General features: G+C 44.2%; 1 protein-coding gene across 1 annotated transcript in view; it reads right to left on the reverse strand.

Annotated features, from left to right (window-relative positions):
• REL (REL proto-oncogene, NF-kB subunit) overlaps positions 1 to 14920 on the reverse strand; it is a 92196-nt gene that overhangs the window by 39098 nt on the left and 38178 nt on the right. Inside the window, exons 3-5 of the mRNA XM_088477315.1 lie at positions 12161 to 12303; positions 8928 to 9082; positions 7324 to 7415 (exon numbers count right to left, since the gene is read on the reverse strand). Coding sequence (XP_088333441.1) covers positions 7324 to 7415; positions 8928 to 9082; positions 12161 to 12303 — 390 coding nt within the window. The remainder of the gene's footprint in view (positions 1 to 7323; positions 7416 to 8927; positions 9083 to 12160; positions 12304 to 14920) is intronic.

Raw genomic sequence — 14920 nt, forward strand, 5'->3', positions numbered from 1 at the left:
CATACTTACCGTGTTCCTGGCGACGCGTTCCTCCTCCTCTCCTGGCACCTTGATAGGTTAAGGACTGTCCTGTCCCATGGCCAGTGGGAGCCACTGGGGTGTGCACATGTTGGAGACAGGACAGACTGTACACAATTATTATATAGATGTTGGTATGTATACAAGAAATGGTCTGTTGTCTAACAAAAGAGCCTCTTTATTGTGCAGAAAGGGTTAGCTTTTTGTCATATCATGTCTATTATATATAGTGGTTTAGTACATTCTTAGTACATTTACAACTGTACACTTTCACTTCCTTTTAGACATAAACAGTGGTTTAACAAAAGAACCATTAGACTGTTTCTAGCAGAGGAAAACACTTTTCAGAAAAATTGCTTAGTTTGCCTGGAATGTAAAATGTTTGTTTACACTAAAGCCTAATCCATTTCTTAAAAGTTTTCTTCTCATAATAAGTGACTGGAAGTATCATCCATATACCTAGCAAAGACTCTGCATATCAGTTTCCATTCAAAAACTCTAATAGAGAAGACGAGCTTGAAATTGAGATTGCTTCAAATATGTACATGTGTAGAACTAATTTAAAAAAAAAAAGTATTCAAAGACCTTCCTTTTCAAATCTGAACATATAAATGAGGCATTGCCCTAATTAATATTTTAAAACATTCAACACATTACCTGCTGATTGGAAAAGCAGTAAGGGAATACAAGAGGGTAAAAGAGCAGTAAGGGAACAATAGAAGATCAAAGGGCAGTAGGGAACACAAGAGGATGAACGAGCAGTAAGGGAGTACAAGAGGGTGAAAGAGCAGTAAGGGAATACAAGAGGATGGAAGAGCAGTAAGGGAGTACAAGAGGGTGAAAGAGCAGTAAGGGAATACAAGAGAATGAAAGGGCAGTAAGGGAAAACAAAAGGGTAAAAATGTAGTAAAGGAATGCAACAGGGTGAAAGAACAGTAAGTGAATACAAGAGGATGGAAGGGCAGTAAGGGAATACAAGAGGGTGAAAGAACAGTAAAGGAATACAAGAGGATGAAAGAGCAGTAAGGGAATACAAAAGGGTGAAAGAACAGTAAGGGAATACAAGATGATGGAAGGGCAGTAAGGGAATACAAGAGGGTGACATAGCAGTAAAGGAATACAACAGGGTGAAAGAGCAGTAAGGGAATACAAGATTATGGAAGTGCAGTAAGGGAATACAAGAGGATGAAAAAGCAGTAAGGGAATACAAGAGGGTGAAAGAGCAGTAAAGGAATGCAAGAGGGTGAAAGAGCAGTAAGGGAATACAAGAGGGTGACATAGCAGTAAAGGAATACAACAGGGTGAAAGAGCAGTAAGGGAATACAAGAGGATGAAAGGGCAGTAAGGGAATACAAGAGGATGGAAGGGCAGTAAGGGAATGCAAGAGTATGGAAGGGCAGTAAGGGAATACAAGAGGGTTAAAGAGCATTAAGTGAATATAAGAGGGTTAAAAAGCAGTAAGGGAACACAAGAGAGTGAATGGACAGTAAGGAAACACAAGCAAATGAAAGGGCAGTAAGGGAATACAAGAGAATGAAAGGGCAGTAAGGGAATACAAGAGAATGAAAGGGCAGTAAGGGAATACAAAAGGGTAAAAAGGCAGTAAAGGAATGCAACAGGGTGAAATAACAGTAAGTGAATACAAGAGGATGGAAGGGCAGTAAGGGAATACAAGAGGGTGAAAGAACAGTAAGTGAATACAAGAGGATGGAAGGGCAGTAAGGGAATACAAGAGGGTGAAACAACAGTAAAGGAATACAAGAGGATGAAAGAGCAGTAAGGGAATACAAAAGGGTGAAAGAACAGTAAGGGAATACAAGATGATGGAAGGGCAGTAAGGGAATACAAGAGGGTGACATAGCAGTAAAGGAATACAACAGGGTGAAAGAGCAGTAAGGGAATACAAGATTATGGAAGTGCAGTAAGGGAATACAAGAGGATGAAAAAGCAGTAAGGGAATACAAGAGGGTGAAAGAGCAGTAAAGGAATACAAGAGGGTGAAAGAGCAGTAAGGGAATACAAGAGGGTGACATAGCAGTAAAGGAATACAACAGGGTGAAAGAGCAGTAAGGGAATACAAGAGGATGAAAGGGCAGTAAGGGAATACAAGAGGATGGAAGGGCAGTAAGGGAATGCAAGAGTATGGAAGGGCAGTAAGGGAATACAAGAGGGTTAAAGAGCATTAAGTGAATATAAGAGGGTTAAAAAGCAGTAAGGGAACACAAGAGAGTGAATGGACAGTAAGGAAACACAAGCAAATGAAAGGGCAGTAAGGGAATACAAGAGAATGAAAGGGCAGTAAGGGAATACAAGAGAATGAAAGGGCAGTAAGGGAATACAAAAGGGTAAAAAGGCAGTAAAGGAATGCAACAGGGTGAAATAACAGTAAGTGAATACAAGAGGATGGAAGGGCAGTAAGGGAACAGAAGAGGGTGAAAGAACAGTAAGGGAACACAAGAGGATGGAACTGCAGTAAAGCAATACAAGAGGGTGAAAGAGCAGTAAGGGAATACATGAAGATAAGTGCTACATATTTTAAATTGGTTAAGTCAGGTTGCAGACATTCTTGGTGGATTACATGATCCAGTCACACAGCAATGATTGCCTGGGCTCAGGGAGTTGTGTGAGTGTATGTAGAGTTATGGATGGCGTAGAGGACAGGTAATTGAGCAGGATAGCTTATAGAGATTACATGGGTGGTTCTGGAATTTGATTAAGTTGCCTGAAAAGATGAGTTTTCAGGGAACGCCTGAAGGCTTGGAGGCTAGAAGAAGTGAGAGTTTTTAGAAGTGGAGATGTTGCCTATAGCAACCAATCAGATTCTATTTAACATTTAAATAGCACCTTCTAGAAGATAATAGATAATAAGAGGCATATTCAATTAGGTGCGAAAAGTCCCGTACTTTTCGCATGCTGGACTTTTCGCCGTCGTCGCTGCTTTTCCATGCGGAAAAGTATTGTGCGAGTCCCCGCTTACCCCCGTATTCAATTAGAAATTGGCGAAAATGGCACCCGGCAAAACGCAAACAGGCGAAAAGTGCTGTCAGATTTGGGGAAATCAGCCAGACCCCCCCAAAAGATGCACTAACAATGTAGATGCCCCCGAAAAAGCCCTGCTGAAGCTATTTGGGGTCCTTAAATGCTCTCATTAGCTGCTAATTAGCCTCTTTGCACAAGTGGTGAAGAAAAGAATTTAGGAGGTTTGTTTTGGTGAAAAAAACTAGTCCCAGTAAATTTGGGGTATATGAAAATGGGTGCAAGCATGGTTAAAAATTGCAAAAGTGAGGTTTTAAAAAATGCACCTTCAGCAAGCAATTGCAATATAAAAAAAAACACCCCCATACTTGTAGATACCCCCAAAATCTATTTTGGTAGTTTTTACGTTTGTACCCCAACTTTGAACTTCCAAAAACCGCAATTCTGCACTTTTTATCGACTGCTATTCATAGGCGAAACTTTTCCGGCGGGTTCAATGCATTGAGTTTCCGCACCGGCGAAAAGTCGCCACAATTGAATACGGGCATAAGTTTCCACAGGCAAAATGAAGTCACCGGCGAAACTTTTTCACCGAAAACGTCTTTTCGCACCTAATTGAATACGACCCTAAGAGTGAATAAGAGCAGGTAATGCATGTGGACAAGAGAAGCAGGTCTTGTGCAGAGCGGAGGGGGAGAGTTGGGAGATATTTTCAGATAAGTGAAAAGATGTATGTTGGAGTAGTTTGGTTGGCTGTCTGATATGTAAGCAAAAGTATTTTATATTGAATTTGGTAAAAGACAGGCACAATGCAAAGACGGAGAAATCGGTCAGGGCAACAAGATGACTTTGACTTATCACTGAGTCACTACACCGCAAGTACCAGCTTTACTACAGCATTTCTAAGTGACCTTGACCAACTTGCAGGGGCGTTTCTAGAGAGGTGGGGGTCCGCACGCAGTCTCCGACACGGGCCCCCTCCTCTCTGTCCGGCAGCGCTCTGAGCTGTGCACGGCCAGCGCTGGAATTAGAGACTTTAGGCACTAGAGTGCGTCCAGAGTCTATAGAGTATGCACAGGTCACCGGGAAAATGGCCGTGGTGGCCATTTTCCCTATCCTGCGCATGCGCAAATGACGGGAAAATGGCCGCGGCGGGCATTTTCAAGTTGTTTTTAGAGCGCCGGACCCCCGCTTCGACGTGGGACTCCGGAGAGGTATGCTAAGTATGCTATGGTTGCAGGGTGTGCAGTGTGGGGCCCCCCTGGACCCAGGAGCCCGTGTGCCCCTCACACCCTGCACCCATTATAGATACGCCCCAACCAACTTTATTAGGTCCACTCAGCTTGTTCTAGTGATAATGGAGACCTGACTGTGGTGAACCACAGCCGGACAAGCATACCTGCACTGGCTAGTACCAACGGCTGGGCACATTGGAGCTCATTCAGACCCGCTCGCTGAGATGCATACTCTCGCTGCTGTTGATGCTATGCAGTGTGTATGCAGTGTGTATGCATTGTGCGCATGCGCATACCTTAGTGAAAGTTCACAATGCGTTCGCTCGCTGCACATAGACAGCCCGGCAGAGTGAGTGACAGGGGAAGCCGTTTGTAGGTGGTAACAGGGGCTGGCCAATAAAAACGGAGGAGTGGAGGTGCAAACGCAGGCGTGCCTGAGCATCTCAACAGCATTTTAGAGGTGTGCATAATTAAAGACAGCATCATAGTACATATCACCTGGCTTGTTTTTACACTGAAGTGCTTGCGGCACGGTATGGTCAACCTCAAGCACTGCAATAGCATCCAATGTTACCCGATGCACCAATGGTTGCATACACTTCCTGGACATGACGTGCACAAGTGGGCGTCTTAAAACAGGCTGGTGGGTGTCTGCATACACTATGTGATCACTCTCTAAGAAATATTGGACGTGCTAATGCATTGCTGTGCGATAGCACTGCCTGCGCAATTTGCATACACATCGTGCGAGCGATCGCATCTAGCGAGTGGCTCTGAATCAGTCCCATTGCTCCGTCATTACCACACTATCTGTCACCTCCTCAAGAAGAAGCTAAGAGCTGCCAGTGTGTACATACTGTTGTGTTACAGCTCATCATTATTTCCACCATTGGGTACCATATAAACCTAGGAATAGTGCTGGTGGGACTCCATTCCTTTACACAAATAGCTGCATGCTGAAGTCATTCAGTAAGTTTATCATCAAGTTATCACCATCCCCATACTAGGCGAGACTGTGTGCGTGTGCAAAAACAAAGGATATAAACAGCCACTAAACCAGGAACCATACAATATGCAGTCTCATTATTTTGGCTAGACTTCATTCAGCTACAAATCCGCTGATGTCTTCTGACCAGAAGGTGCACCTCTGCAAGCACTACAACATACCTCCCAACATGACCCTCTCCAGGAGGGACACAATGCTCTGGTCCTGGACTTCCCTGGTAAGAGGCGGGGCTGCAGCGCAGTTCAAAATTTAAATAGGGGAGCCACACCAACTGCCATTTCACACGCTGCCCAACATCACTGGCTGGGACTCACTGGCAGTTGGTGTGGCTCCCCTATTTGAATATTGTACTGTACTGCAGCCCCATCTCTGGAGCCGCCACCAATCATACATTACCAGGGAAGTCCAGGACCAGAGCATTGTGTCCCTCCTGGAGAGGGTCATGACAGCTAAAAAGCTACTTTGTTCCCAAATTGTAATATGCAATAGCTCAGAGGGTCTGAAACTCGGTCCTCAATGCACCCTAACAGTCCAGGTTTTAAGGATATCCATGCTTAACCACAGGTGACTTAACTAGTACCTCAGTCAATTTGATTTAACCACCTGTGCTTAATCATAGATATGTCTAATACCTGAAATGATGGGATGCCGCGTTTGGGAACGCTGTATAACAAAAAAACAATAGCTATGCAGCTAAATTAAGGAAGAAGAATAACATGGATTTATCTAAGTGCATTCTAAATAGCAAAGACAATAGATATTATTGTTGTCATTATTGTTATAACTATCACATGTCCAGGGAAACCATCTACCAATGAGACACCGCACTCATAATAATTAGCATTTTACAGACGCACCCACATTTAGCATTTCCCCAGCAACTAGTGCTTGTTGTCTGGTTGCTACAAAACATAAATCTTCATATTATTTTTTGAATGTAATTAACTGGAAAGGTAAACTGGAGGAACTTGTCTTATTCTGCATTCTGCAGACAGCGTACTGCAACACCAGTGTGATATATGTTCAGATGTTACCTGTACATGTACTTTTATTGCTAAAGCAAAGTATACTGACATATTAAAAACAGGAACCAGATAACACATATTACAGACATACTACTGAGTAGTTCGGAGTGCGCAGACATAGTTCAATGCACTAGGCCAAAAGACCCTCGATTCAGTCACTCTGATTTGTAGTGGTGGCACATTTTTGCCCCCTCCCCCTAAGCCCTGTTTAAACTGAAAAAAGAAAGTGCACCACGATTAAGGTATGCTACACATATATTATTAGTGTAAAAGGCTAGTATGTGATGTCATAGGAGACCACAGCACAACATGTTATATCATGAACTTTCTACAGAGCTACTATTATTAATCTGGATTTATAAGGAAGTGTAAAGTGGTATTTGTCATTAAAGCAGTCATCAAAGACCAACATAGATAGGTTTGGTGCAAGTCTTGTGGGCACCCCGGGCAGTGCCCGCTAGTAAGTGGTGCTCACATCCTCGCTGCTTCTTAGTTTAACAGATGGGAGGTAGAGGCAGGTAGAGGCACCATCCTCTGATCCTTAGGCTGGGTGTGGTGACATCATAACAGAGCACTACAGTCCATGCATAACGCTGACACTGACAGGTGATGTCAGCAGCCGGTGCTCCATGTAAGTGGGACACAGGTACAATAAAAACACTGGACGAGTAACATTATGGCAGGTATTCAGTGCTGGAGCTGGCAACCAAATGAGCTGCTTGCATTTTGGTCCGGTGCAGTACCACAGACTCCACATGATGTAATGTTTAGGAAATACACCGGGTGCACTGCAGATTAAAGAAGAGCCTCAGAAGAGTCTTATTGTTGTTCCAAGACTCTTCTTTATTCCTGAGTGACGCCAGTGAATTTCTCCTGCATGACTCAGCTCAGGCTGTTATACGGAAGGCACCTGGTTTATTGGAATCATAGAGTGCCAGATTTACCATGTACATATATACTTTTTATTTATGTGCTACTAACTCCGTATAAGCCCCATGTATGTATAGAAACAACCTATGCATCAATTTCTGCCATATAAACATTTTATATGCCAAGAATCTACCTTTGAAGGGATTGATTTCACGAATCATTCGGGAATGGATAGCATCCTTCACTTCTTTCCTCCGAACACACTGAATGCCCAAGTTCTGGAAGCTACAAATAAGATCATAATGTGGTGTTATAGTTATATTCAATGGTCATTGAGACTCAACAGCAGATCACTAGTATTGGTGGACTTACAAAATGATTTTCTAAAACTATACTCAGAAAATGATCAGGGGAGTTGTTCATATAGATGATGAATAACAAACAAATGCCTAAAATAAATAAATACACAAAATAAATCTGTAAACGTGTCATAGTGGGGGATGTAGTGCCCCACTGTTCATATAGACATATCATTTCTCTGATGGAAGTAAATTGGGTGTATGATGTGGATTGAGTGGGTGTGATTATTCCACATGGTTCCAGCTATTCAAATAATGCATCTATCTGTTCCTAGTTGGGATACTCAATTTGCATTTATATTGATAGGCTAAACAAAGGAGAAAGCACAAACATCTCAACAAATCATCACCCTAATATGCTAGAATGATCAGATGTTACCCATTATGGGGCTGATTCTGATCTCTTTTCACGATGGAAAACAGCAATATTTATCATAAAGTGCATGTGCATCAGCCAATATACACATTTTTTGTGTATCTCCGGATGAGTCGGCGGGATCTTGGCCGGTTCTCTGGAAATATACGTTTTGGCGTGGAAACAGGGTGGGGACAATGTGATTGTATGCAACTGGTCCTTCCTGTGAGAGTGTCATGGGAGTGTGGTGAGCGTGCAGCTAGAGCTCTCTGCTGTTCTGGGTGGTGCGTTGCGGAGAAGGGAAGCCTGATTAAGGGGTTTATTTATCAAGCAGTGAAATACTTAGTGAAGTGGACCAGTGGAGAAGTTGCCCATGGCAACCAATCAGCTTTGAAGTAACATTTATTAAGTACAGTCTTTAAAATAATAGGTAGGAGCTGACTGATTGCCATGGGCAACTTCTCCACTGGTCCGCTTCACTAAGTTTTTCACTGCTTGATAAATAAACCCCTTAGACTGATCTCCTGCATCTAGCATGGAGCTGGTGCACATGCTGTTATTGATGATGATGGGTGCGGCTCTGGATGTAAAAATAGTGGGCGTAGCTGCTTCCCGCTTGAAGGCGCACAGATCCTTGCATTAGCCCTACAGAGACTCGCTTTACCATAAGGTAGTAAATCAGGCTTAGAATCGGTCCCTATATACACTGAGTCCCATTAATTTGTAGTATATAAGGCACAAGTGCTGCCGATATGTAGGCATAGGCATGTTGACATGTGTATGGATTTGCAGATGGGTGGAAATATGCTATTTTCCCGTGATCTATTCTGACAGTAATTTATGCCCTACCCTGCACCAGCCCCAGATATGTTCCACCTGCAGCACAATCATCTGTATGTATTAAAGTAAACTGTAAATATATATCTACTGAACTAATACTAATAAAACTCTTTGTACAGCGGCAAGAACACAAACATTATTAAGCCACCTTACAAATAAATTGTGAAAAGAAAGATGGGTAATCCTCTCTGTGACTCTGCAATCCTAGTGACAGGAGGAGAACAACACGGGAACGGTACTCACCACAGAACTCTACGATCAGCACCAAATTCTGTTTCATAGTAGCCATCCCTGCAGTCCTTGCCAACAAGATCGTGCGGATGTGGTCTGTACGGCTCATTCTTCGTCACTAAAGTGACCCTCACTTTGCCTTTACAATTGTAATTTACATTCTGCAGCTGCAGGGAAGTTGGGAGAGAAAAACATGTGATACAACTTGAAAAAGCAAAACGAAATGTAGAATGGACTGGCTGCATATAACGTCATTTCATTCAAGCCTGCAATTATGACGCTGATTACCACTCCAAACTAAAAATGATGATACCCAAGTGAGGGCGTATTACAGAAACAGGGAGGTGAGAGAAACGGAATAGGTCATTCCATTCCAACAGCCGTATGACCACCAATATTTCACGGGTTGTTGGAAAGATAAAGCTTGCGATACAGAAAATATAGGGGAACTGGAATTGTGCTGAACATCCCACCTCTGCATGGCTGGCTTCCTACAGGTGGCTTCCTGTGAGAAGGAGAGTGGTGCGGAACATTTGTGCTGTTCACCTTGAACAAATGCGATTTCACAGTGTATTTATTTCCTACCCACATTTGTAACCATGAACGTGTGTGTCATGGTTGGGGTTTAACACTAACACCTCCTTCACTTGTGAAAATAGAAAATGAGTAGTCGGCTGCTAACCGTACCTGGCAGCTAAATACACAATAGGTATGTATCCATGCATGTGTGTGCTTTACTGTATATAAGGCCATTACGGCACTTCAGATAAATGCAAGAACAAAAGTTTCGGGTACAAAACAATCCTGTTCTCAAGCTAAAATTTAGAAAGGTTACCTGAATGCTGTACCTCAAACAGTGCTCCTGCGATAAGTATTCTGCTTTTTTGCATACAACTGTTGTTACGAAATGTCCTTTTGATATGCAAGACTTTTTTTTTCTGGCACCGGTAGCAAGTGTAGTGGGGTGCCCCTTATCTCCCCTGTGTATGTATGTGTGTGTATATATACAGGGAGGGGAGTTTGGGTATGATATTTCCAGTGACGTACACTGATGTAAATGGCTGGGGAGGCCCTGGCTAGTATCAGAGCCAGATTTACAGTTACACACTGTATATGAACCCGAGGGTTCATGTGGGCATTATACAGAGGTGCAGCAGTATATAGTGCTGGAAATTTGGTACGTTTTGATCAGGGATGTGTGGAAATGGTAGACAGGGGAGGCAGTGCCTCACCTGCCATACACTTTTTACCCCGAGTTTTGACTATAAAAATTATTAGAATAATACAAAGAAGATATTGATAATATTTTCTTTATAATTTTTACTCTGGAGTATTCTGAGGTATGACAGGAAAGGCTCTGCCTCACATGACTGAACATCACTGGATATTTCGGCAGCGCATAATCTCAATGTTGTCGACAATCATCATGTAGACAGTGATGAAATGTCGACATGTTACAATGGTGGCCCAGCAGTGACTTACTTGCTCCTGAAGGCTGCAGCGGATCCAGCCAGCCCTAACAACCCCCCCCCCCTTCCCCGCAGCCTAACCCTAACCTTTCCCCGCAGCCTAACCCTAATGTTGACATTCTGTAATTCTCGACATTTCACTTGTTGACATTTTGAGAATGTTGACACCTTGCCTGATGACATTTTAACATTGTCATTGTCGACCTGTTGACTACATCCCTACACGGGCTGATTCTGAGTCATAGGCACTACAGATGTCTGACGCAGATGGTGATATTTTCCTTCTGTGCATGTGTACAGGGTCCGTGCGCAGTTGCCATTAAAAAATGTCTTCAAAATGTACTGGGCGCTCCTGGGTAATGACAGGGAGGTGGCTATACGGATGCACGGATCTGGTCCATATTATGGAGTGTGTCGCGGGTACTAGCTGAAGTGGTTATGAACTCAGACGCACTGGAGTCCTTACTCTGATGGACAATCTGCACCTAGCATGGGGCTAGTTTGGATGGTGTGACTGACGAGTGCCCCTAAAGACGCGCCAAGTGGTACTTATGCATGTCAGTCACCAGGGAAAGGCTTGTAGCGGCATTTTCATAAAGTCGCAGACATGGATGCTGCCAACTAAGTTAACAAAATTATAGATTACTTTACTGGTCAGGAGAATTTTCACAAAAGCATAATAAAATATGCTTGTATTATAATTATTGTAAATGTACCCTCCAAGCCTTACCCAGAATCCAATGTAATTATTATATTTTTTTTTAACTGTAATGAGTAATTCAGGGCCTGATTCAGACCCGCTCGCGAGCGCTGAGCACTCGCAAGCGGGTCGATGGTGCCCTAGTACGCATGCGCACGACGGAGGGAGCTCCGTCGTGCGCATGCGCGAGACCCGCATAGCGACAGCCAAGCTGTCGCTATGGGTCTCGCTCCAAAGGGGGCGTGCTGTCGATGGTGAGTGACACCACGCCCCCTTTAGTGAGCGTGCCGGGGGCGTTGCTGCCCAGACGGAGGCGTTCCCATGGGAATGCCGACCGTCTGGGGCCGGCCCCACTGACATCACTAGTGATGTCAGTGGGAGTGCTTTTGGCTCTGATAGAGCCAAAAGCACTCCAGGGCTTGCGGCAGCGAGACCCTACCGCAGGGTCTCGTCACAAGCACGATGGTCGCGATGGTCTTGACCATCACGACCATCATTTTGGCTGCTCGCATAAGCTGTGGGTGGTCACCCACAGCTATGCGAGCGGCCAGGAGGCCACTCCATTTTTAGGTAGGAGGGCCCTGATTCAGAGCGAGCGCTCTGAATCAGGCCCTTATAGTCCACTGTAGTGTGTACTAGGTTTATTATTTCTGATCATTTTTTTGATAAGTTCTAGTATTTTGACATATACAGATGCTTTCAATTTTTTTCTCCCCAATTATCAGTGGGACATCCTGTAGATGCAAGCAAATTTTTAAAATATCAATAAACCAGTCTTTGTATGTATTTATTTGTGTCTTCTTCTATCTATCCAAACAACAATGCAACAATTGAGTTAAAGCAGAGCTTGAGTAAAATATTTTATTCCCCACAGATTTATACGCCCCAACCCAAACGTGGGGGATACTCATCATTACCTGCAACCACTTGCTTCTTCCAGGCTGGGGATGTGTAAATATAAAGAGCTTTCTGTCAATATCTTATTGACCAAGCAGCTTTAAAAGTTAGTAACTAAAAATGCTGCAAAACATAATATTATCGCTCATTTTAAACCGGTCTTTCGCTTATTGTGTTACCTGGATGGATGGGTATGTCCGATTGTTTTCTGTACTACGTTCACCGAGGATACTGCCAGCTGATCTTCCTTCACACTTGTACCTAAATCTCATCCCCCTCTGCCGAGGCTGTTCAAATATTTCTATGTAGGGCTTGTGTCCGTCTGAAACAGATAATATTACAATTGTGAAAACTGTAAATTAAAAAGGGGATTTTTGTCCTTACCCATTTAATTAATCTTTTTTACCAAGCAGCACAGGCTCCCTCTCCCCTATACCCCTTCCTCTCAGCCAGATAGCCAGGTTAGTTAACAAGCCCAAGGTGAGTGAGAAGGAGAAGAGGAGAAGGAAGACTGACATACACACCTCAAGCACACAGCTAGAGAGAAGAGAGCTGGAAAAAAAAGAAAACCCCCCCGCCAGTCACAGGGTGGGCACCCAGTGTCCTCCATGGTTGTCAGAGAAAACTATTTAACAGTTAAGGACAAAAATTCCCTTTTCTCTTACAGCCATAGGGGACACTGGGAAACATGGGACCTCTCAAAGCACTCCATCTAAGGCAGGGGAGCTCCTGTTCTGCGCTCAATACCCTACTCCCGAACCCAGCATCTGTTGAGACTAAGGTATCAAAGCAATAGATTTGCTGAAAGTGTGGGTGGAAGACCACATGGCTGCCCTGAAAAGTTGCTCAGCAGATCCACCACGCCCAGCTGCCCACAAAGTCCACACAACCTGGTGGAATGAGCACACACCGAGGCCGGGACCGGTTGATATGCCAAAAGATAGGCGTGGAAGATAGTGAAGCGAAGTCAGTGGGCCGATGTCTGTTTTAGGCCGGTAAGTTTGTTGAAGTCGTAAAGAACAATAGGGAATCAGATTTTCAGGATATCCTGTCTCTCACCCAGGGAGGCCAACTCCAGAAAAGAGTCAGAAACGGAAAGAGGGTACCACAATTTCCTGATTAATATGGAAATGGGACACAACTTTCGTAAGATAGCCAAGGCACGTCCTGAGAACTTCTTTAAAGATAAGGAAGGGAGATCGATGGGATAATGCACTCAAATCAGTGACTCACCAGGCCAAGGCAATGTAAGAAGACCTTTTTTTCAGGGCAAACCAACGGAGGTCCACTGTTTCCAGTAAGAAGACCTGTTTCAGGGTAAGTTAACGGATTAAGACTGTATCCAGTAAAAATAATATTTTCAGGGTAAGCCAACAGAGGTCCACTGTTTCCAAAGGCTCTAAGGGGGAAGCTTAAGGGTCGTCAATACCAAAGTCAAATCCCATGATGAAGCACACCTTGCAAGAGCCACCCTGTCATGGCGTGCCGGCCAAGCTCGGGTGCAGACACAGACCCTTAGACAGAAGGACCATCCAGAGAGGAAAACACCATGGGGCATCAATGAACAGGGTGAGAAGGTAAGCGTACCAAGCTTGACATGATGAATCTAGAGCATCAAGAAATGCTGTGCCACCCGCCAACATCACTTTGTGGAGATCCAGTGGGATCAAAGCTATCGAAATAAAGACATAGAGGAACGGTAGGGTCCACTCAACTGTCAGGGTGTCTACCAGAAAGACTCTTGGATCCATGGAGCGGGAGTAGTGCAGAGGAAGTTTGTTGTTGTGACAAGAGACCATCATGTCAATGTCCGGACACCCCCAGTGATTCACCAACAGCTGGAATACTTCTGAGTGAAGAGACCATTCACCCGAGTGCACATCTTGGCTGCTTAAGAAGTCCATTTCCCAACTGTAGATTCCTGGAATTTGAACTGCCGACAGAGTTGGTGGTTTATATATGTGACAGCCGTCGCTTTGTTGGACTCAACCTTGACAGGTTTGTGCTGGAGAAAAAACTTGGCCTTATACAGGGGTTTGTAAAATTGACCAAAGCTTCAAGATGCTGATTGGGAGTAAAGCTTCCACAGTCGACCCTCGACCCTGAAAGTTGTGATGGCACATTACTGCCCCCTAAATACACAATTTGCATTGGTGGTGAGCAGAATCCAGTCCTGGATCATGAAGGAACGACCATTGTCCAAGTGGGAGAGATGGAGCCACCACATCAAGGAGTGGCGCACTTCCTGAGACAAGAGAATCCGTTGAGATTGAAGATGAAGGTGGGGGCAGGTCCATCAGAAGAGAAGGTCCAACTGCAGAGGCCTAGAGTGAAAATGGGCGTATTCCACCATGTGGAAGGTGGATACCAAAGTGCCCAAGATCTGTATGCAAGCTTAAATGGACACCCTGCAAGGTCCGAATCTTGTCCTGTAATGCGACCAACTTGTCTCTGGGGAGAAATACTCTCTGAACTTTTGAGTCCAGCGTGGCTAACAAGTGAAGCATCACCTGAGATGGACAGATTGTGGATTTTTTCCAGTTGATCAACCATCAGTGAGACTAAAAGGAGGGTCACCGTTAGGCCAAGATGGTCCTGAAGGATTGTCGGTGACTGTGCCAGAATAAAGAATAAGGAAGGATATGGCCGCTCTTGCATCTGTGATCCGTTGCAATTACCGCCATGACTTTCATAATCACACGAGGACTTGTAGACAGTCCAAATGGTAATGATGAGAATTGATAGTGATTCTCCCACACCGCAAACCAGAGGAAACGCTGGTGATCCCAAAGTTGCAAATGTGCAAATAGGCATCTTGGATGTCCACGGAAGTTATGTAGTCCCCTTGTTCCATCGACAGCATGATAGAGCGAAGATATTCCATCCGGTATCGTTGAACTGGGAGAGTTGAGCACTTTGAAGTTGAGGATTGGGCAAAA

The sequence above is a fragment of the Taudactylus pleione genome, unplaced genomic scaffold, assembly GCF_031769625.1.
Source record: "Taudactylus pleione unplaced genomic scaffold, aTauple2 ptg000201l, whole genome shotgun sequence".
NCBI lineage: Eukaryota > Metazoa > Chordata > Amphibia > Anura > Myobatrachidae > Taudactylus > Taudactylus pleione.